This window comes from Heteronotia binoei, chromosome 3 (assembly GCF_032191835.1).
Source record: "Heteronotia binoei isolate CCM8104 ecotype False Entrance Well chromosome 3, APGP_CSIRO_Hbin_v1, whole genome shotgun sequence".
Classification (NCBI taxonomy): domain Eukaryota; kingdom Metazoa; phylum Chordata; class Lepidosauria; order Squamata; family Gekkonidae; genus Heteronotia; species Heteronotia binoei.
In genome coordinates this window covers 26435721-26458843 of record NC_083225.1, presented here as the reverse complement: position 1 = coordinate 26458843, position 23123 = coordinate 26435721, and the positions used below count along the sequence as shown (strand labels likewise).

The 23123-nt window shown below is 44.2% G+C and overlaps 1 protein-coding gene across 1 annotated transcript in view; it reads right to left on the bottom strand.

The window, feature by feature from the left end:
- The window catches only part of ABCC4 (ATP binding cassette subfamily C member 4), a 232981-nt gene that overhangs the window by 97268 nt on the left and 112590 nt on the right, over window positions 1-23123 (bottom strand). The window contains exon 20 of the mRNA XM_060233613.1: window positions 3924-4003. Coding sequence (XP_060089596.1) covers window positions 3924-4003 — 80 coding nt within the window. The remainder of the gene's footprint in view (window positions 1-3923; window positions 4004-23123) is intronic.

The following is a 23123-nucleotide window of genomic DNA, read 5'->3' as shown; positions in this document are numbered from 1 at the left end:
GACCTCTGCTCCATATGTTTATCCAATCCCTCTTTGAAGCCATCTATGGGTGTAGCTGCCACCACCTCCTGTGGCAGTGTATTCCATGTGCTAATCACTCTTTGGGTGAAGAAGTACTTCCTTTTATCCATTCTAACCCAACTGCTCAGCAATGCCATCGAGTGTCCACGAATTCTTATATTGTGAGAAAGGGAGAAAAGTACTTCTTTCTTTACCCCGTGCATAATCTTGTAAACCTCTATCATGTCACCCCTCACTCGACGTTTCTCCGAGCTAAGAAGCCTCAAGAGTTTTAACCTTTCTTCATAGGGAAAGTGTTGTATTTCCCTGCTTTTGTTGTACAGTTATGCTTTCCCTAAGTGTTAAGTATCACTTTTATTTGGATGAACTCCTTTGCTAACGCAATTATTATATAAAACCCATCACAACACACACACGCACAAACCATGTGATCATTGGTCCAAGCTGGTGGACTACTCACTGGTTTCAATTTATGTGAGCTGTATGTCTCTCTCTCCATGTTGTCTGCTGACTGGTATTTATTCTTTTATCCACCTATCCACTGAGCCCAATGAATGGACATCCAAATGAAATTTTCTTCTGTCTTTGTCATGTATGGAGAAGCTGAATATTTATTCTTGATTTAAGCAGTGATGTGTCTGGCACAAGACCATATAACTCCCATTATGAGGTCACTACACAGGCTGCCAATTAGATTCCAGGCTACGCATCAGTCGCTGATGCCTAGTTTCATGACCCGGGGTCCACATATCTGAAGGACAATCTCTCCCTCCACGTTCCTATGTGACAATTTCCTTCTTCCGCTGACAGTACTCTGGTTTTCTACTAGCCATGATGACCTGTGTTCCCTCTAAGCTGAGTTAATGTGAGCTAGCTCACAGTTTTTTAGCCTCCAGCTCACACGCTTTTGTCTTAGCTCAAAAAGGATGGTTCCAGAGCAAACACATTTATGCAGTAGCCAAATTGCTCCCTCACAACTTTAAAGCCAGTGCCTCACAAAGTAGAATTTTTGTTCACAGAACCCCACAGCTTAGAGAAAGTATTGATGGTAACCAGTGTTCCCTCTAAGCTGAGTTAGCATGAGCCAGCTCACAGATTTTTAGCCTCCAGCTCACACATTTTTGTCTTAGCTCAGGAAAGATGACCCCAGAGCATAACAATTTATGCAGTAGCTCACAATTTTAATGCCAGTAACGCACAACTTCAATATAAGTAGCTCACAAAGTAGAATTTTTGCTCACAAGACTCTGCAGTTAGAGGGAACATTGATGGTAACTAAGGAAAATCTCCACATTCGCTAAGCCTCTGAATGTCAGAGCCAGGAGGCAACACCAGAGGAAGGCCTCGGCCTCTATGCCCTGTTGTTGGCCATTCAGAAACTGGTTGGCTACTGTAGATAGATCCAAGTAGTTAGCCGTGTTGGTCTGAAGTAGTAGAACAAAATAGGAGTCAAGTTGCACCTTTAAGACCAACTTAGTTTTATTCAGAACGTAAGCCACTGTGTGAGACAGGATGCTGGACTAGATGGACCATTGCTCTGATGATCTCAGCTTGCCATTTTCCAAGACTGCCCCCTATCTGTAGAACAGTTCTGGAATGGCCTTGGGTCAGCCATAGCTCTCGCAGAGCTGTCCTTAAAAGAGCAGCTTCTGGGAGAGCTCTCTCAGCTCACAGGGTGTCTGTTCTGGGGGAGGAAGATAAAGGAGATTGTGAGCCACGCTGAAACGCCGATTCAGAGTGGAGGGCGGAATAAAATCCAATGTTGTCGTCTTCATCTTCTTCTTCCCCAAGTCAAGTCTCAGTAATACCTGCCAAGTCAGCCCTCTCATCTAGAGTTAAATCCTGGAGGGTTGCAGTTTTTCCAGAGACTGCTCTAGCAGTTAGCAACAGGATTCTACAGCCTGGCGGGTTGTTGATATGGAACATCACTTTGGCTGGAAGAAGAACCATAAGGGGCCACAGCATGCAAGTCTCTGCTATCCCTTCCCCAGCCTGTTCTTTTCACTTCACCATACCTCACCCTGCCTCACATACTATCAATCATGGCACCATTTCTCACCCCATTCTGTCCCGTGGGGTTTTTATTCTGATCCCTGATTGTGGGGCCACCAAATCTATGCAATCCGTCCTCCTCATAAAAGATGACAGGGTGGGGAGGGTGAGATCACATGAACAGACACTGATAACACATGAACTTTATGTAAAAGGTTGTGTACAACATGAATAGGAAGATTTGAGTCTGGTAGTATCTTCAACACCAACATGATTTCCAGGGTATAACCTTTCAAGAGTCAAAGCTCCTGTTCTCAGGGTGCAGGCAGGCAGGAGTCCAAAGCCAGTCCAAGGTCAAAGTCCAGGAAGTCAAGCAGGAGCCAAGTAACCAATGCAGAATCACAAACTGGAATCAGAAGTCAATGTCCAAAAGCCAAAAGGTCAGGGTGCCAAGGAAATCAAGCAGGTCAGGATCAGGAAGGAGCGTGGATGGAAGCCAGAGAATGGACTTGTTGCTTCCATAAGGTTACCAGGTCCTGGACTCCTGGGTGGGAGCTGTATGGGAGTCCCAATCAACTTGCTCCCTGGGTGGCAGTGACTCTGCTAGAAGTCAGGGCTGAGAGATCTGAAGCATCGGCATTCCTCATGTCTTCACTCTGAAAGTTCTTTCCAAAGCCTGCTTCGAACTCTTGAGATGGGAGGAGGAGAGCTTGGAGGAGATTGATCGTCAACAGCTGACACTGGTGCCTGGAGAGTGGTTGATGGGCCAGCTGCTGTTTGTTCAGCTGAGGAACTGGCTGGCAACTCTTCCAGGTCTGTTAACCCTTCCAGCTCCTCCTCGTCAGGGCTCATGACAGCTCCCTTTATCAGAGCTTTGACTTTTGAAAGCTTATACCCTAGAAATTGTGTTGGACTTTTAAGATGCTACAGGGCTTGCACATTACTCTTCTATGCATACCAATAAACAGGGCTTTTCTGTAGCAGGAACTCCTTTACATATTAGGCCACACACTCCCGATGTAGCCAATCTTCCAAGAGCTTACAGGGCTCTTCGTACAGGGCCTACTGTAAGCTCCAGGAGGACTGGCTACATCATGGGTGTGTGGCCTAATATGCAAATGAGTTCAAGCTACAAAAAAAGCCCTGCCAATGAAAAGTCTGCCTGTAGTCCTCTGTGTGAATAAAAATGCCACTTCAGATTCAAGCTACTGAAAGATCTGAGTACAACAGGAATCCCAAGACAAGGCCGTGAGACAGTCTACGGGGAAGTGAGGCGCAAGTTTTGCCGGTGGAGAAGCCATTAGCAAGCCAGTTCATTGCCACAGAATTAATTCCTCCCTACTTCCCCCGACACTTTTGCACTTAAACTGCTCTCTCTCTTTTTTTGTATTTATAACAACTTCTTTCTTTTGTTCTCATTACAGCTATTATTTTCAGCCCTATTATTGCTAATCTCTTCTTTGTAAATAGCCCCACCTGTTTTAATCCCAAACAGTGTGGTAAACATTGGCTTCTTTGAGGAAGTACACGCATAATTAGGTTAATCGGTGCTATCTTTTCATGTGAGCTGACTGTTTCTTTACTGTGGACATATTTCATAACGCTGCGGCAAGCTTGCCAAATAGCTCCGAGGCAAAACTAGGTGCAACTTACCAAGCATGTAGCTACTACGTACAGAAACCCTGACATGATGGTAAACTGTGAGGGAGCCAACACCACCCTTCCCCCCCCCCATTGCTCATTCCTTTCCCCCCCTGCACTCCACTTTGACTACACCCTTCTTAAAAAATTTCTTTCATTAAAACCCAGCTGAAATGCTGAGAGGGGATGGAAAAGAGAGAGAGAGAGAGAGAGAAAGAGAGAGAGAGTATAAATACAACATCAGATTCTACAACACTTTCTGCTTTTACCTGTATAAAGTCCAGAAATGTTAAGGGAAGTAAGTCATCCAGGTGGCCAATATCTTTGGAGAAACGGTTTAGAATCCTTCCTACAAAACAGGATGTGAAAGAAATTGAAGTTTGTTTGTTTAAACCGAGGGTGTACACGGCTAATGGTTTGGTTCTGCCATTTAAAAACAGAAAGTATTTTTAAACTCCTTTACATACTAGGCCACACACACTAGTAAATTGGCTAGATGAGCTGATTAAATCCAAACAAAACTGCTGCCACTGACGTGCAGTTGAACCAATGTATCAGCGGGTATAAAGACAGTGACTGTTACCTCTACAAAAAGGACTGTTATGGGGGGATGGGGAGAGATTCTACTTTGCGTATGCAAAAAGAGCTGCACTGAATTACTTCTCAAGCTTGCTTGGTTTCAAGATCACTCTCGCTAATCCCTTATTACCAACGGTGAGCAACAGAGGAACATCTCCCCCTACATCAGTACTTGATGAAACAACTGGAGCCAAGCTGGGCCTAGACTGAGCCATGCGTCTGGATAGAAGATATGCTGCTAACTTTGAGCATTTCAGCTAATTAGATTTCATGGAAGGTTTCAACACAGCAGGTACGGTTGATGCATACCCACTGACGTTGCAGCTATTTCTGAAACCAGAGTTCTGCTACTGTTTAGAGGACATGGCACGTCATTTCCAGAAAGAATGAATGGATCTCCTATCAAGGGGTCACCAACCTTTTCTTTAATGAGAGCTACTTCTGGGGGATGAAAAAAATATCCTAAGCTACTCTCCCCCCCACCCCCCACAAGCTGCACAGAAAAAAATATTACAAAATAAAAGCTTTTATGAAAAAGAGAAAGCAGAGCAGACTTTTCTGAGTTTTCTAAAGCAGTCGTGGTAAACCGATGATACACATACCATGAGTGGGATGCAGAAGTAGTTCGTTGGGGGGAAATTGCTAACAATTTGCAAAGGAGTAGTTGCGTTACTCTGTTGCAGCAAAATAAAACAAGAAGAGCAGTGGCACTTTGAAGACTAACATCAACACATTCCACAATTAGCGCTTCCACCTTTCTTCACAGGGTGCCCTCGTGGCGGCTCTTTTTCCCAGATTCTTCATTGGCATCCCTGGAGCAAGGCTGTACGTTTTCTGCCTGCTCCATGCCCCATGCAAACTTGGGAGCCGACAATGAGACCAGGACAAAGGCTAAAGCCGAATTGGTTATTTCTATCTGAGCTTTTGTGAGACTCACTTTCCCCCCACAATGTCTACCTGCAAGTGAAATATACCAATCCTACATGCTGCAGATTGCCCATCCTTGACCTTTTGGTACAGTAGTCAGGGCTTTTTTTTTTTTTTAAGCAGGAACTCCTTTGCATATCAGGCCACACACACCTCTGATGTAGCCAATCCTCCAAGAGCTTACAAGGCTCTTCTTACAGGGCCTACTGTAAACTCTTGGGAGGACTGGCTACATCACAGACAGCTTCAAGAGGGGATTGGACAAAAATATGGAGCAGAGGTCCATCAGTGGCTATTAGCCATATGTTATTCTCAGAGAAAAGTAGGCCTTTTGTTTCTGTCGTGGTGTAGGGTTGCCTGGCTCCCACCCGTCCCTCCTCCAGGCACTGATCAGCTGGCTTGCGGGATGGGTTACCAGCAGCAAAAGAAAGCCTACACTGGCATCATTGGCAATGTCTCTTCCAGAGCGCACTGGAGGTGACCTATTCACAACACAGGACAATCTAGTATTTGGGCAAGATATGGTAAAAACAACTTAGAATCATAGAATCACAGAATTGGAAGGGACTCTAGTCCAGCCCCCTGCACAATGCAGGAAACTCACAAATACCTCCCCCTAAATTCTCAGGACCCTCACTGCTGTCAGATGGCCATCTAGTCTCTGTCTAAAAACCTCCAAGGTTTTCTCCCATAACAGTCTTTTCCCAAATGCCAGAGTATTCCCATGTTGCCAGTGAGGTGACGAGATCGCTTCCGGCGCAAGCCAGAAATGACGTCACTGCCAATGCTGGCCTAGGCCTCTCTTTGCTGCCCGTAATTATGTCCCCCCACCCTCCCAGTACTTGCCAGGAGGTACCTGGCAACCCCTATCACGGTGGGACCCAAGTTCTTTAATGTGTGGAATATGAAAAATTGAGAAATATTGTTCTAGGTCAGGGGTGGCCAAGCTCGCTTAACGTAAGAGCCACATAGAATAAACATCAGGCGTTTGCATTTTAACTTTTTATTAGTTTTAAGCAGGCCTCAGATTCAGTGGGAGCTCACAGAAGCGCAGCTCCTGAACCTTTCTGAGAGTTCCACCTCGTCCATTGAATAGTAGGTGCAGCTGCATAACAATCCCTGGATGAGCTCCACCACCTATTTTTCTACAAAGCAATCCCTGGTCTTAAGGATAAGAAGATAAGAAGAAGATATTGGATTTCTATCCCGCCCTCCACTCCGAAGAGTCTCAGAGCGACTCACAATCTCCTTTACCTTCCTCCCCCACAACAGACACCCTGTGAGGTGGGTGGGGCTGGAGAGGGCTCTCACAGCAGCTGCCCTTTCAAGGACAACCTCTGCCAGAGCTAGGGCTAACCCAAGGCCATGCTAGCAGGTGCAAGTGGAGGAGTGGGGAATCAAACCCAGTTCTCCCAGATAAGGGTCCGCACACTTAACCACTACACCAAACTGGCTCTCCACAAGAATTTTGTAATCCTCCATGTCCATCTGCATATAAAACCTATTGCAGGCAAGAACTTCAAGAACTCAGAAGCTTTGGCATATATAGGATCCATATTAAAAAGTTTAAGAAAGGGGGTACAGAAGAAAAAAAGAAGGGGAAAAACAGAAAAAACAAGAGAAGAGCAAAAAATGTATCAGTTATCTTTTTACAACAAAACAAGACACCAGATTTCTTCTATCTGCAAGTCTTTGGGCTTTAACCAAATATTACCATTAAATTCCCAAGTTTCCATATTGCTTGTTCAGCTTGCTTTAGGTAAAAATGTTCAAGTTAAAAGGCTCTGGAACTGTGACAAACCCATCTAGATGTATATTGGATTTCAATATCGATTTTATAGCTATCACTCGATCTTTGATCTCGTCCCACCAACTATGCAACTAGTTCCTGGCAATTACATCAGGCTGCTCCAGAAGAATGTTGTAATCCTCCATGTCCATCTGCATATAAAACCTATTGCAGGCAAGAACTTCAAGAACTCACAGAAGCTTTGGCATATATAGGATCCATATAAAAAAGTTGTTTAAGTGTGTAATAAGACATGCAGATTATTATAAACATTACTTACTTTAGAGTGGAAAGTGGATGGGCAGTAGCCACAAACCAGGAAAATGGAGGTTCATGGTGAACCTCCGTGAACCTTTCCATTTAATGAACCAGTTCGAGCCATTTAAATGCCTTCTCAGTTCACTTGTGAGACACGCCATGGCAGTGATGCAGCTCGCAAAAGCCATTTAAAGGGATCCCCATAAATGGTTTTTTCAAGCCATGTTGCACTTGGAGAAGACATTTAAGGAGATTTAAATATGCCTTTTCCAAATCCCGCTGCCAACACCAGCATGTCTGCCGACATGAACCACCTGAGAAGTTCGTGAGGGTGGGATGGCATGAACCCAGATTCACAAAGCATGAACCAGGCCCAGGTCATGATTAATTTTGGTTCATAATTCAGTTCATGCCCATCCCTAATGGCCAGATAAACTATACTTTTTATTTAAAAGCACCCCAAAATACCAGATGCGCCACCCTGAGTGGCGGGATGGTCAATAGATGGCTGCCTGAAGACCATAGCTGGCACAAGGGACATACGGAAGGAGACAATCCTTCAAATACATGGGTCCCAAATACCTTCACTATGTTCCCTCTAAGCCAGGAGTGTCAAACATGCAGCCCGGGGGCCTAATCAGGCCCATGGAGGGCTCCTATCAGGTCCCTGAGCAACTGGCTGTTGTCTGCTTCCTTCTCCCTCTCTCTTGCCTCCTTCTGCATAACAGCTTGCCTTCCCAGGCTTGCTCAATCACACAGGAGCTACAGAGCAAAACCTCTATTTTCTCCATTGGCTGAAGCTCCTCCCTTGGAGAGGAAGGGAGGGAAATAGCTTGTTTCACCAGGCTCTCTCAATCACACAGGAGAGCTACTGAGCCAAGCCTCTTTTCCTTCTACTGGCTGATGCTCATCCCCCTCCTGGTTCCCTGGGGAAGAAAGGAAAGACCCAGAGCTTCCTTTGCCCAGGTCTCTGGATCACACAGGAGAGATACAAATAAAGCACCTTGAAGACCAATGAGTGCCAATATTTTAAGTATGTTTTATTTTAAGCTTTTAAAAAATCTTGTCTGTGTCCTATATAAAGTTTCTCTCTCTGCTACCTGGCATTACATTTTATGATACACAGATATATGGCTTGGCCCGAAAAGGTCAGATCCGGCCCTCATAACAAATGAGTTTGACACCCCTGCTCTAAGATGTGGAGAGTCCTGTGAGCAAAAATTCTACTTCACGAGCAACTGGCATTAAAGTTGTGAGTTACTGCATAAATTGGTTTCCTCGGGGGCCATTTTCCCTGAGCTAAGACAAAATTTGTGTGTGAGCCAGAGGCTAAAAAACTGAGCTAGCTCACACTTGCTCAGCTTAGAGGGAACACTGAAACCACCTATTTGAAGAGCCATCTCGATATGTCACTGTTCACCAACTCTGGTCTTCAAGCAGCCATTTGCTGGGTATCCTGCCATTTAGCACAGCTCACCTAGCAGTGGCTGGAGCTCAGGCCTTTTCTGTCATGGCTCTTGATCTGTGGAATGGTTCCCAGAAGAGGTGAGGGAAGCCCCCTCTTTGGAAATCATCAGAAGGTGCTCCAAGGCCTAGTTATTTGCCAGAGCTTTTGAAGGGGTTTTAATTGGCAGGCATCTTTTAAGAGGGGAGGAAGGGAAAGGTTTGGGGTTTGTTATTTCCAGGGCTTTTTTTGTAGCAGAAACTCTTTTACATATTAGGCTACATCCTGCCGCCCCCCCCCCCCACCCTAGCCAATCCTCCAAGAGCTTATAGGGCTGTTCTTACAGGGCCTACTATAAGCTCCAGGAGGATTGGCCACATCAGGAGGGGTGTAGCTTAATATGCAAAGGAGTTCCTGCTATAAAAAAAGCCCTGGTTATTTCATTTTTGGTTTTAACTGGATTTTTTTTTTAAACAATTACTGTAAACTGCCTAAAACCATGAGGAAAAGTGAGGTATAAAATGCTTAAACAGATAAAATATATCTGATATTTCCTTAACCAGGTATTATTTATTTTTAATTCATACCCCACCTTTCTCATTAATAAGAACCTAAAGTGCCTTAACAGAATTCTCCTTTCTTCCATTTTATCCTCACAGCAACAACCCTGTGAGGAAGAGGTTAGGGTGAGAGCGTGGGACTGTCCCAAAAGTCACCCGTAAGTTTACATGGCAGAAGGGGGGGATTCAAACCTGAGTCCCCCAGAGCATAACCCAACACTCTAACAGGCACACCTGATTGGCTTTCACACCTCACTGACATCCCTGTATACTTAAAAACACACCACGTGTTAAAGCTGAGCCAGCCAGTCAGCACAGAAATGTGTTTCCTTTGAATTGAGAGCAGCCCTTGAACCTTTGGGAAGCCTCCTGAAAAAGACTTCTGCTCTTTGGAAAACATACATTTACTTTTTTTGTTTTCCCTTATCATTTAGCCTTCAGCATCTGAGATAATACAGTATAAGTGCCTTTTACATTTCCTATAAATCTTACATACCTTGACTTCCCGGCCTCTAAAGAATAAACCATTTTCCTTATGTACAATCATAATTCGCCCAGTGTTAATTCAGAAGCTCTGGCTTAGATCTAAGCAAGCCTCAAATTGCCTGTTTTTGCTTGAAACAATTGTCATGTCAGTTTCGGGAACTCGTGCAAATGAGTTACCTTACATCCTAGAGGACAAATATGTAACAATATATGCTAAACTGAAAGCAGGTATTTAAAGGTGTCAGTGTGAAAACAAGGTAGGCTATACTTTGAATGGGTAATAAGTCACTCCAACACTGGGTCTGAGTAGGAGAAACATACTGACTCACTTCACAATTTGAAAAGTCTCGTATTTTCCAAAGATACCTTATACACAGTCTAAAAATTTCCAAAAGAGGTGGATTCCACAACACAAATTTCTAACCAATTCTTTCACCAATGTTCCGTACAATTTTTATAGGAAAGTTCCTTGTTGAAACTTTCATTTAGAGCATAAGTTCTTAGGCCTTCTCATTGTTGTGGCAAATCCAGTCCCCTAGAATAATGGCTCCAAAGGCTCCAGTCTCCTCTTTACGTGCCTATCAACTTTAAGGCACACGCTTATCCAGTCACGTACCTTGAGGCCAGTGTTCCCTCTAAGCTGAGTTAAGTGTGAGCTAGCTCACATTTTTTTAGCCTCCAGCTCACACATTTTTGTTGCCTCCAGCTCACACATTTTTGTCTCAGTTCAGGAAAAATGGCCCCAGAGCAAACTAATTTATGCAGTAGCTCACAACTTTAATGCCAGTAGCTCATTGTTGCTGATAAGACTCCACAGCTTAGAGGGGACATTGCTTGAGGCTTGTGCCTTTTGTGACTGCACGGTCTTAGTTTTGATGTCAAAAGATTGAATTTGCAGAATGGCTCTGTGATCAAGCATCTCTGCGAAACGTGACCCATAAAGTCGACAGGAACATAAGGAGAAGACGGAAGCCTTTGGAGCTGTTATTCTAGGGGATTGGATTTGCCACAACAAGAAGGACTAGGAACTTATGCTCTAAATGAAAGTTTCAACAAGGAACTTTCCTGTAAAAAATGTATGGAACAACAGTGAAAGAACTGGTTAGAAATTTGTATTGTGGAATCCACCCCTCTTGGGAATTTTTGTACTGTGTATAAGGTATCTTTGGAAAATAAGAAGAGACTTTTCAAATTTGGATTTATAAATTCTTTGCTGTCTGTATACACAGTGGTGTTGATTTTGGTCTGTAATATACTGTGTTGCCACTTTGCTTGTTACTCATTTCCAGGAGTGGCAACAGCAGAGTGGTAAAGTGTGTGTGTGTGTGTTTAAAGGCAGTGACTGCTTCTCACAAAACTGATAAAACAAAATTGGCTTCGGTGGCTCAAGCAAACAACAACCAGTTAACAGTCCTTCAGAGAAAGTATTTGCAGCAGACCGATGCAAAGCACTTAGCCTTGCATTGCAAAAGAGTCACAGTGAATCCTCAGAGATCGCAAAGGCCTATGCTAAACTCCCGTTGCAAAAACTTTACCCGAGGAAAGAAGAAGATGATACTGGATTTATATCCCGCCCTCCACTCCGAAGAGTCTCAGAGCGGCTCACAATCTCCTCTACCTTCCTCCCCCACAACAGGCACCCTGTGAGGTGGGTGGGGCTGGAGAGGGCTCTCACAGCAGCTGCCCTTTCAAGGACAACCTCTGCCAGAGCTATGGCTGACCCAAGGCCATTCTAGCAGGTGCAAGTGGAGGAGTGGGGAATCAAACCCGGTTCTCCCAGATAAGAGTCCGCACACTTAACCACTACACCAAACTGGCTCTCCAGTGCCAAGTCTAGAACATGCTCTGGTGTTACAGCAGGACACCAGGAAATACATGGACTCACATGAACAGACATGTTGCTGCTATATACCAAATCAGACCTCTGGCCCATCAAGGGAAATATTGTCTGCTCAGACTGGCAGCCCCCTCTCCAGGCCAGAGGTGTCAAACTCATTTGTTATGAGAGCCGGATCTGACATAAATGAGACCTTGTAGGGCCAGGTCATGTCAGGTTGGGCCATGTGTGTACCTATTTAAGATTAAGTAGCAGATATATAAATTTTATAAAGGACACAAACACAAATGTATCCTTTTAAACATTAAAACAGGCTTCAAATGTTAGCACTCATCGGTCTTAAAGATGCTTTCTTTGTACAGCTCCCATGGGATCTAGGGAACTGGATAAAGGAAGCTCTCGCTCTTTCCTTCCTTCCCCAGGGGACCAGGGGAGAGAGGAGCCTCAGCCAATAGAAAGAAGAGAGGCTTGGCTCAGCAGCTCTGCTGCGCAATTGAGAGAGTTTGGCAAAGCAAGCTCTCCCCCCCCCCCTTCTCCCCAAGGGATGAGCCTCAACCAATGGAGAAAACAGAGACTTGCTCTGTAGCTCCTGTGCAATTGAGCAAACCTTGCAAAGCAAGCTGTGATGCAGAAGGAAGCAAGATATAGGGAGAAGGAAGCAGATGACAGACAGTTGCTCAAGAGCCTTATAGGAGCCTTCCAAGGGCCTGATTCAGCCTCCAAACTGTATGTTTGACATCCCTGCTCTAGGGTCTCCGGCTGAGGTCTCTCACAGGGGTGTCAAACTCATTTGTTATGAGGGCTGAATCTGACAGAAATGAGACCTTGTTTGTGGTTAATTGACACATGGTAGCCTTCTGGCAAGGCTGGCTGGAAGTTAGGGGCACTGCTTTTCAGTGGTTCTGTCTTACTTGACCCCATCCTATGCTTTGGGATCCCACAGGGTTCCATCTTATCCCACGTACTACATAACATCTACATAAAACAGCTAGGAGAGGTCATGTAAAGTTTTGGATGGAGATGTCATCAATATGTGGATAATACCCAACTTTATTTCTCTTTAACAACTAGGCCAGGTGGGTCTGTGGAAGCCCTGAATAGGTGCCTTCTAAAGGTTATGGGAATGGATGAGAGAGTCAGTAAACTGAAGCTCAACCCAGACAAGACTAAGGCATCATTAGTCAACAGAGAAGCTTGCTCAGAGACGGCAGAGTCAGCCTGTCCTGGAGGGAGTTGCACTCCCCTCTAGGAGTAGGTTTGTATTTCGGGGGGGGGGGTACCACTAGATCCTGGCCTACAGTTGGAGGCTCAGGGCTGCTCTGTGGTACACAAAACCTTTTATCAGCTCTGGCTGGTTCACAGTTCCTCAAAAAGTGCAATCTGACCATGGTAATCCATGTTCTGATCATATCTAAGTTAGATGATCATAAGGAACTGTGTGTGGGGCTGCCTTTGAAACTTCAACCGGCCCAAAATACAGTGGCCAGACTACCATCAGGAGATGGCGACAGGGACCGTATCACCCCATTACTGAAAGATCTGCACTGATCACTCATTTCCTGCCGTGGCATCTTTCTTTTGGAATGTCCATCTGCCTTGAGGCTCACCTTGCACATACTTTATTCTCTTTTAGGTGTCAGGCTAAAATACATATTTTTTATGCAGGCTTTTAATCAGGGGTTTCACCTTAATTTTTTTTAAGTGGTCTGCTTCTGTTTTGTGGATAGTTTCTATGGACAGTTTTATGCTGCTTACATCTCAAAGCTTGTGTGTGTGTGTGGTTTGGGTGATTGTTGGTTTTTTTATTGTTTCTGAAGAGGACATAGAGAAATATTATAAATCAATCAATCCAAAGCTCTCTGGGGCACACTACTGTTTGGGTCCAGAGTTACTGCACTCACAAGGTACATGAACGGATGAAATGTCCCCAAGTGCTGGAAAGTCTTCGCTTTGCATTAGTGAAATCACATTTGCTTGCCTGACACTGTTGATGCCAATGCAGTTCTTCTGAACTGCTTGAGAAGTCAGTTTCACTTTATAACTCTGATATAGGACCTAGGAGGGCCGGAGGGCAGGCAGAGCTTGTAATAAAATATGCACAAACTATGTCACACGCAGCTTTCCCGTTCTTTGAAGTCTCAATCCAGAGCACATCTTGGGCTTCGACTCCAGTCCTTCCCCAAGTTCCAGCCTTGCCCCCTTCCCCCCCCCCCGCCTTCACCACTAAAGGTTGCTTGAGGAGTTTTTGAAGAGGGATCCCTCCCAGTTCAGAGGCTTGTAATTCACTCCCCCCCCCATAAACTTTTCAAAGCTCATAATAAATAAGCTTTATGAGATAAGTACAGCACAGAAGCACCGTCTTGGCACCGTGACCCAAAACAAATACACCAAAAAAAAAAAGTGTTGCATAAAGTAACGTCTAAAGTTATGACAACTGCCAGTGAGTGCCAGAATAATATCATTTCGTTTCGGAGCCAAGCGAGGATCAGCCTAGCCAACAGCTACACTAATCATTCTGAGAGGAAGATTATTTATATGCAATATTCACATTTTAAAATAACGACTTAGTTCTCATGGGTAATCAAGTCGCTAATCAACGCCAACAAACTGTAGCTTTGGTGCCTGTCTTATAATGTGCTGCTAAGTAACGTAGCGTTCTAAAGAGTATTTTGTCAGGGCTTCTGGTAGGCAAAAAAAAAAAGGGGGGGGGGTCTCTTTAATCAATAAAAGTATAGCAAACAGCTTTTTTCAGTCTAAGTTTTGCTCGGTGTCGAGGCATTTCTTTTAATCAGCCTAACCCTAATTCGCATGTTAATTCTGGATAACAAGTGGAAGCATGAGATTTGGAAAGAATCGGTACATGAGCATGATTAAAACAGCAAAGCAGAAGGGACTCCAATGATACGCGGTGTAGAAAGCCGAGCTCCAGAGAAGGAGTACAGCACACCAAATGGCACCACTCAGAAGACGTGAAGCCGACATTTTGTACCGCCACAGCAAATAATGAAAACTGCATGGCTGGAACCCAAAGAGCTATTTGTGTACAGCCAAGGCATTTCAGCTCATACCCAGAGAAATTGCCTGTTTCCCCTTCCCAGTTACAGCCCCTTCCACTTCATCAAGTGAACCTCTGGACAATCTTCGCAATGGAAGACGGTAAGCAGTGGGGTACCGCAGGGCTCCCATGCTCTTTAACTTGTTCATTAATGATTTGGAGTTGGGAGTAAGCAGTGAAGTGGCTAAGTTTGCAGATGACACTAAATTATTCACGGTGGTGAGAACCAGAGAAGATTGTGAGGCACTCCAAAGGGATCCGTTAAGGCTGGATAAGTGGGCATCAACGTGGCAGATGAAGTTCAATGTGGCCAAATGCAAAGTAATGCACATTGCAGCCAAAAATCCCAGCTACAAATACAAGTTGATGGGGTGTGAACTGGCAGAGACTGACCAAGAGAGAGATCTTGGGGTCATGGTAGAGAGCTCACTGAAAAGCCTGATCCAACATGGCTTCTCTTATGTTCATATGGAGGGTCCCCATACAACCTGCAGCAGCATTCCAAGGAGACAATCTGCTTGCTGCTGCTTCTTCCCAGGATCTAAGTGTCATAACTCAATACCTACAGCAGGCAGCTTTGGGAATCTAACACAGCATGGAGGGCGCAACCACAAAATGGCTTCCACAGGACGCCAAGCCAGCCTCAAATGGTTCTCATAGCTGACCTTCAGTCACCCAGTGAAGATTTTTTGTGTTGTTGTGGCTGCTGCTGCTAAACCAAGTTACAGTAGTCTAACCTGGAGGTGACCATTGCGTGAATAACTGTGGCTAGGTCAGGGCGTAGATGGGGGGAAAATACCAGCCTGGCAACATTTGTGACCTGGGCCTCTATCAATATGGAGGATTCCAAGATCATGCCCAGACTCCTGACGGTTTCCACCTTAGCAATGGTGCCCTGTCAAGAGCCAGAAGTTTGTGCCCCAGCCCCAAAGCCACCCCCCCAACCCCAACCTCAGAACTTTCATCTTTGTTGGATTCAGTCTCAGCCAACTTTTTTAACCATCTCACCACGGCCTCCAACTCCACCGCCAGATTTTGTGGGACAGTATCTGGGAGGCCTCCGTTAACAGATATAGCTGTGTCGTCAGTGTACTGATGGCATCCCAGCCCAAAACTCTGTGCCAGTTGGCAAGAAGGTGCATATAGATGTTAAATGACATCAGGGAGAGGACTGACCACCGGGGAATCCCATATGTTAAGGGCACCTAGTTGACATCCCCTCTTCCAACACCACAAAAATATATAATGATACAGGAATTTTAAATTTTGCAATCCAGCCTGTGACATGCATATGAAACACACATTTCAATAGCTGGGCTTCATAAACTCATATTTTGCTCCCCATTTTCATTCTGTGGAAACCTGGCCCTTCAATACACATATTTTAACATTTAAACTATTACTATTTGAATGCAAGTGAATCAGAAGATGAAATCTTTCCCAGAGCCATGCAGAAAGACCATCCAGTCACTGATCTATTAATGGAATGTTGCTGGTTTGCTCCCCTTTGCCAAGGCTTTGCACAAGGATTGGGGGTGGTTTGCTTAGAAAATGGTGGCCACAATCCTGAAAAATTCAACTTTACATACCTTAAACCAGGGATCCCCAACATTTCTGGGCCCGCAGACACATCTGGAATTCTGACACAGCATGGTGGGTGTAGCAACAAAATGGTTGCTACAGGAGGCAGAGCAAGGAACAAAATTATTGCCACCACTTAGCTTTGGTTACACAGTACAGATTTGGGCTGTGGTGGCAGCTGCTGCCAAAGTTTAAGAAAGTAAGAACATAAAAGAAGCCATGATGGATCAGGCCAATGGTCCATCCAGTCCAACACTGTCACACAGTGGCGGAAAAAAACAACAGGTACCATCAGGAGGTCCACTAGTGGGGTAGGACACTAGAAGCCCTCCCACTGTTGCCCCCCCAGTACCAAGAATACAGAGAATCACTGCCCCAGACAGAGAGTTCCATCTATACCTTGTGGTTTATAGCCACTGATGGACCTCTGTTCCATATGTTTATCCAATCCTCTCTTGAAGTTGTCTATGGTTGTAGCTGCCCCCACCTCCTATGGCAGTGAATTCCATGTGTCAATCACCCTTTGAGTAAAGAAGTACTTCCTTTTATCCATTTTAACCCAACTGCTCAGCCATCTCATTGAATGCCCATGAGTTCTTGTATTGTGAGAAAGTACTTCTTTCTCTATCTTCCCTAGCCCATGAATAATCTTGTAAACCTCTATCATGATCTGAATGCATAGGCCAAATAATTCTGTTAGTCAAATTAAAAACATTAACAGATACACAAAAAATATACATGGATTTATTACAAAGCAGATTCAAAACAGATATCGGCCCTGGTGATAGCCTCAATTAAGAATCAAATTGTATGGTGACAACCAAAAATGACCATTACTGACCTTGACCATATGCATTTCAGCCCACTGTCCTTCCTCAGTGGCCAAACAAATGATATTGCAGAATGGCTCCTGACATTACAATGCATCATTTTAGGTTGTCACTGTACAATTTGATCCATAATTAATGTTTTTAATTTAACAGAATTATTGGGCCTGCACATTCAGATCTTCTTCACTTTTAGGTTCTTAATTCAATTCTGTTTGGGTTAAATCCCCCCTCAACAGCTGTCAAAGCAACATAAAAAAAAATCTGCACAGCCAATCAAATCTCCAATAGTCATTCAGAAGCCTTGCTGGGCAAAAGCTCTCCCAGGCCCCATTCACTCCCTTAAAACACCATGGCACCCAAGGGTACCACACTGGGGATTCCATCCTAAAATTTTAGGGGATTTTCTTTTTAAAAAAATAAGACATACTTAATTGAAAAATTCCAAGTTGTACATAGCCTTGTAAAATGAAGTAATGTCAAATAAACTGATTCAGCACATAACAAAATTCTACTGTGCATAGAGTATGATATAGTATATATAATCTTGTCGAACAGGGATGTCAAACATGCAGTTCAAGGGTCTAATCAGGCCCACAGAGGTCTCCTATCAGGCCCCTGAGCAACTGGCTGTCATCTGCTTCTGTCTCCCTATCTCTTGGGGAGGGACGGTGGCTCAGTGGTAGAGCATCTGCTTGGGAAGCAGAAGGTCCCAGGTTCAATCCCTGGCAGCTCCAAAAAAGCGTCCAGGCAAATAGGTGTGAAAAACCTCAGCTTGAGACCCTGGAGAGCTGCTGCCAGTCTGAGAAGACAATACTGACTTTGATGGACCAAGGGTCTGATTCAGTATAAGGCAGCTTCATATGTTCATATGTTCTTGCTTCCTTCTGCATCACAGCTTGTTTTGCAAGGCTTGCTCAATCACACAGGAGCTACAGAGCAAAACCTCTATTTTCTTCATTGGCTGAGGCTCCTCCCTTGGGGGAGAAGGCAAAGCTTGTTTTTCCAGGCTCTCTCAATTACAGCAGAGCTACTGAGCCAAGTCTCTCTTCCTTCTATTGGCTGAAGTTCCTCCCCCTCCTGGTCCCCTGGGGAAGGAAGGAAAGAGCCAAAACTTCCTTTGCCCAGTTCCTTGGCTCCCAGGGGAGAGATACAAAGAAAGCATCTTTAAGACCAATGAGCACTAATGTTTTAAGCATTTTTTGAAAAAAAAAAATTAAATATTTAATTGTGTTTGTCTGTGTCCTTTATAAAGTTTATATCTCTGCTACCTAATCTTAAACAGGTATACACATGGCCTGGCCCAGCATGACCCAGCCCATGGCTCGGCCCAACAAGATCTCATTTATGTCGGAACAGGTCCTCATAACAAATAAGTTCAACAGCCCTTTTGTAGAGCATTTCATATAGAATTTAAGATAAATAAAATCCAGTTCACCAATAAATAAATATATATCCTACTAAGGGTAAAATAAATTATAGTTGGGCCAAATGTACTGATTCTTAAGTTAAGAATATTACCTTGCACCACTCCAAACCAAACGAAAGGGAATAATCAAATAAAAGGAGAAAGCGAGGAAAGCATAAACTAGGAAATAATTATAATGAAAGAAATTGAAGGTAAGTTGTATTAAAAGATAGGATGTCTTTAGATGCAGTATACTCCGGGCTTTTTTTTTTTTTTTTTAGCAGGAATGTACAGGAGTGTGGTTCTGGCTGGTACAGCATCCGGGGGTGTGGCCAAACATGCAAATGAGCTCCTGCTGGGCTTTTTCTACAAAAAAACCCTGTGTGAATCAAGTGACATCGGGGGGGGGGGGGGTTGGCCTAATTTGCAAATGAGTTCCTGCTCGGCTTTTTCTACAAAGAAAGTTCTGAGTATACTTGAGAAAAGGAAACCATTTTTCCTCAGAAGATGTGGTCTTAGGGTGTATGACGGACTCGGACATGGAAAGCTGTGCCATGATTTTCTCCATGATTAAAATGTCCCAGATTTTAGTAAACGAGAGTAGGGGATTTTCAAGCTCCTGCCTCCTTCGGCCGATACATGCTAAACTTCAGTGGGAATGAACTCACCTGAGCAGTTCTGTGAATGTTATTACATTAAATAACTTAATCAGAACACACACTGCACTTAAGATTTCTTCTGAAGTAATTAAATAACTATCCAATGCCAATTAATCATAGTTAAATAAGGGTCTGTCAGCAAAGTGCTATGTACACATTTGGGACTATGTAACAGTCAAATACTTGGCGGTATCTAAGTTAAACAATGATTTGTTCAACCTCCCTCTCTGTACAATGGTTAGGGCAAACTTGAAGTGAAAGCACCGAAACTCTTTTGTTCCTCATAAAAGAGACATTAAACCTCATTATGTGATATCCTTTTTCTTAACAAACTCTGTAAACTGCTTTAGTTGCATGAATCAGAATGTGCTCAGGTGGCTGGATACCCACTTTTACTGATGCAGGTGTTCGTTGACACTCCGGAGTGGATGTTCAATTTTTTGCCCCCATCCAAATAATGGAAGCAATTGTCAACTGACCCCACCTCTTTCAAAAAGGAAAGAAAACCTTATTCATGCTTCGTCGGGAAAAAACAAAAACCCCAATGGAGTTTAAATCTGAAGCGCCAAAGGATCTGAAGACTGGAAACGTCACCAAAATTCAGATAGGCTTGCCGAGTGCTGTGAAAGTACTTTTGATTTTGACTGTATTATTTCTGCTTAAGCCCCGACCTGAATGGCCCAGGCTAGTCTCCTCTCATCAGACCTCAGACGCTAAGCAGAGTCTCAAAACCTTTTATTGACACCCCAGCACCAAAGAGCTTTCTCTCTTGCTCTGCCCTCCGCCATACTTCTTGGCAGGTTTAACAAGACGACCTACTTGCTCCACTGTTTGCTATATTCACAGCTTCTAGAGGAACACAGAAAGTTGAGTTTGTTATGGAGAGAGCACATATGACATCAGGTCCACATCAGTAAGGTAACATCAGAAGATGGCCATGTGAGGCTTCTGTTTCTTGGGTGTTGCTGCTTTCTGGAAGATAGCAAGTCATAAGTAGCCACCGATGTAAGTAGATAGCAAAAAAAACCCCAAACCTGTGCTGTCCTAGCCAGATCTTGTCAGATCTGGGAAGTTAAGCAGGGTCAGACCAGTATTTTGATGGGAGATCACCAAAGAAGTCCAGAGTTGCTACACAGGCGAAGGCAAAGGCAAACTACCTCTGATTGTCTCTTGCCTAGAAAAAAATCCTTTTTTTTTCATGGGATAGAGAAGATAAAGAAGTACTTTTCTCCCTTTCTCACAATATGAGAACTCGTGGACATTCAATGAAATTGCTGAGCAGTTGGGTTAGAACGGATAAAGGGAAGTACTTCTTCACCCAAAGGGTGAATAACATATGGAATTCACTGCCGGAGGTGGTGGCGACTACAAGCATAGACAGCTTCAAGAGGGGACTGGATAAGCATATGGAGCAGAGGTTCATCAGCGGCTATTAGCCACAGCTTATCGGAACTCTCTGTCTGGGACAGTGATGCTCTGTATTCTTGGTGCTTGGGGCAGGGGGGCACAGCGGGAGGGCTTCTAGTGTCCTGGCCCCACTGGTGGACCTCCTGATGGCACTTGGGGGTTTTGGCCACTGTGTGACACAGAGTATTGGACTGGATGAGGCATTGGCCTGATCCAACATGGTTTCTCTTATGTTCTTATGCTATGAGGTCACTATAATTTGTCTGCGACTTGATGATACTTTCCCCAAACACGTGCTCAGCATGTTACCTTTGTTACTGTATTGTATTTGAACAAACTGTGCAATGGACCCCAAATATCCTTTTGCCTTCAACATCCTGAAAAATGTGAGCCATCAACAAAAAAACCAGCAACACCCAAGGAACGGAAGCCTCGAATGGCCATCTCCTGATATTACCTTACCGGCATGTGATCTGATGCCATATCGTTCCTCTCCATAACAAACCCAACTTTCTGTATTGCTCTGGCATGACAACTTTGGAATATGTCAGCCACATCCCATTCCAGATAACAGTGGGGTGGCCTGGCAATGAACTCAGTTGTAGAGCCAGTTTGGTGAAGTGGTTAAGTGCACGAACTCTTATCTGAGAGAACCGTGTTTGATTCCCCGGTCCTCCACTTGCACCTGCTGGAATGGCTTTGGGTCAGCCATAGCTCTGGCAGAGGTTGTCCTTGAAAGAGCAGCTGCTGTGAGAGCCCTCTCAGCTCCACCCAGCTCACAGGGTGTCTGTTGTGGGGGAGGAAGGTAAAGGAGATTGTGAGTCGCTCTGAGACTGAGATTCAGAGCGGAGGATGGGATATATATCCAATATCATCACCACCATCTTCTTCTTTCTAGGTGAATCTAACTGAGGTTATTATGTATGTGTGTGTGTAGAGGGGGAGTTTTACTGAACACTGCAGGGATCCATTCTGCTTGCGCAGGCCTGAATCATGCCCACACATTCGACAAGGGAAACACAGAATAAGACACAACTGCATAACCAGATTGTTGCTTTGTTACTGTGCAAGCGTGCCCCAGACTTGAAATTCATTATGGAAGCAACCACGGGAATGGTCCCCTCCTCAGAATTGATAATATTTGAAGAGGATAACTGTTACCTCTGTGCCTGTTAGACTACAACAGAAACTGCTTCAACAAAACATTTTCAATGCAACTGTAAGCATTTTCCTGTTTATCAAAGCGTTGACAAACAAGTGAGTTTTGCCCATATCAAATGCTGACAGAAAACACACCCCACGGCAACACTAGTGAAGTTCAATGTACTACAATCGTTAAATCATCAAAACCATTAAAATTGGGTTATAAGCTCTGAAAGGAACCATGTTTCTGAAAAAAAAAATCTTTCTAGAGAAAAAAAATGAAGGGGAGAAATGTATATATCTTGAATTGTTGACAATTACTGATCTCTTCCAGCTTCCTTTCCATGTTCTTTGAAAGAAATGTTTATATATACTTCTTATCTTTTTAAAAAATATGTCATTAACATTGCCTATCCATGTATACTGCTATGCAGTTATTACTGGCTTCGCTACAGGGATTCTCTAAATGCAACCAGGGAAAGTACGCTCAGTTTTTCACCCCTCCCCTCCTAAATATCCCCCCAGAGGACTGAAATTGACAAGACCATAATAGCTTTCCCCAACTTCTACAAACAGCCACCAAGGTACTAAGCAGAAGTGTGCTCAGATAATACCCATTTTCTAAGCTGCCACATGTAAGAGATCTAGGTGCGTTGTTTAAAACCAAAATTAATTTACCATTTCAACAAGACTCTCAGTCAGGCAGTGGAAGGCTCAGAAAGAAAAATAAAAGCATCAGGGGGTTTATTTTGTCTTTTTAATTGGGGAAAGCCTGGCAGATTTTGGTCCAGTACAGGTGTGATGCTTGCTATCTTCCAAATTTAGTCAGGAGAATCTGCCAATGATATCCCTGCAAGAAGAGCCCTGTAAGCTCTTGGAAGATTGGCTGCATCAGGGGGGTGTAGCCTAATATGCAAAGGAGTTCCTGCTACAAAAAAAAAGCCCTTTATAGAATTATAGAGTTGGAAGGTACCTCCAAGGTCATCTAGTCCAGGGGTGTTAAACTTGCAGCCTGGGGGCTGGAGGTCCCCGGAGGGTTTCTATCAGACCCACGAGCAACTCACTGACATCTACTTCCTTCTCCCTTTCCTGCTTCCTTCTGCATCTCAGCTTGCTTTGCACAGGAGCAAGAGAGCTCGCTTTGCCAGGCTCTCTCAATCACACAGCAGAGCCACAGAGACATCTTCCTTCCATTGGCTCCCTCCTCATCCCCTTACTTTGCCCAGTTACCTCAGTCACAGGGAGAGATACAAAGCACCTTTAAGATCAACAACGTTTTATTCAAGGTCTGAGCTTTTTGTCTTGCTACAGAGAGAGAGAGAGTTTTGTTGAGCTTGTTATGGAAGAGCTCTCCTGGGTGCAACTGGGTACCAAATGGATCAAGGGCGAAATCCCCCTCATTGGCCATCTTCAAACAGCAACTGGACAAGCACTTCCCAGGGATGTTTTAGGCTGATCCCACATTAAGCAGTGGCCTGTCTGGCTTCTTCCAACTCTATGATTCTCTGA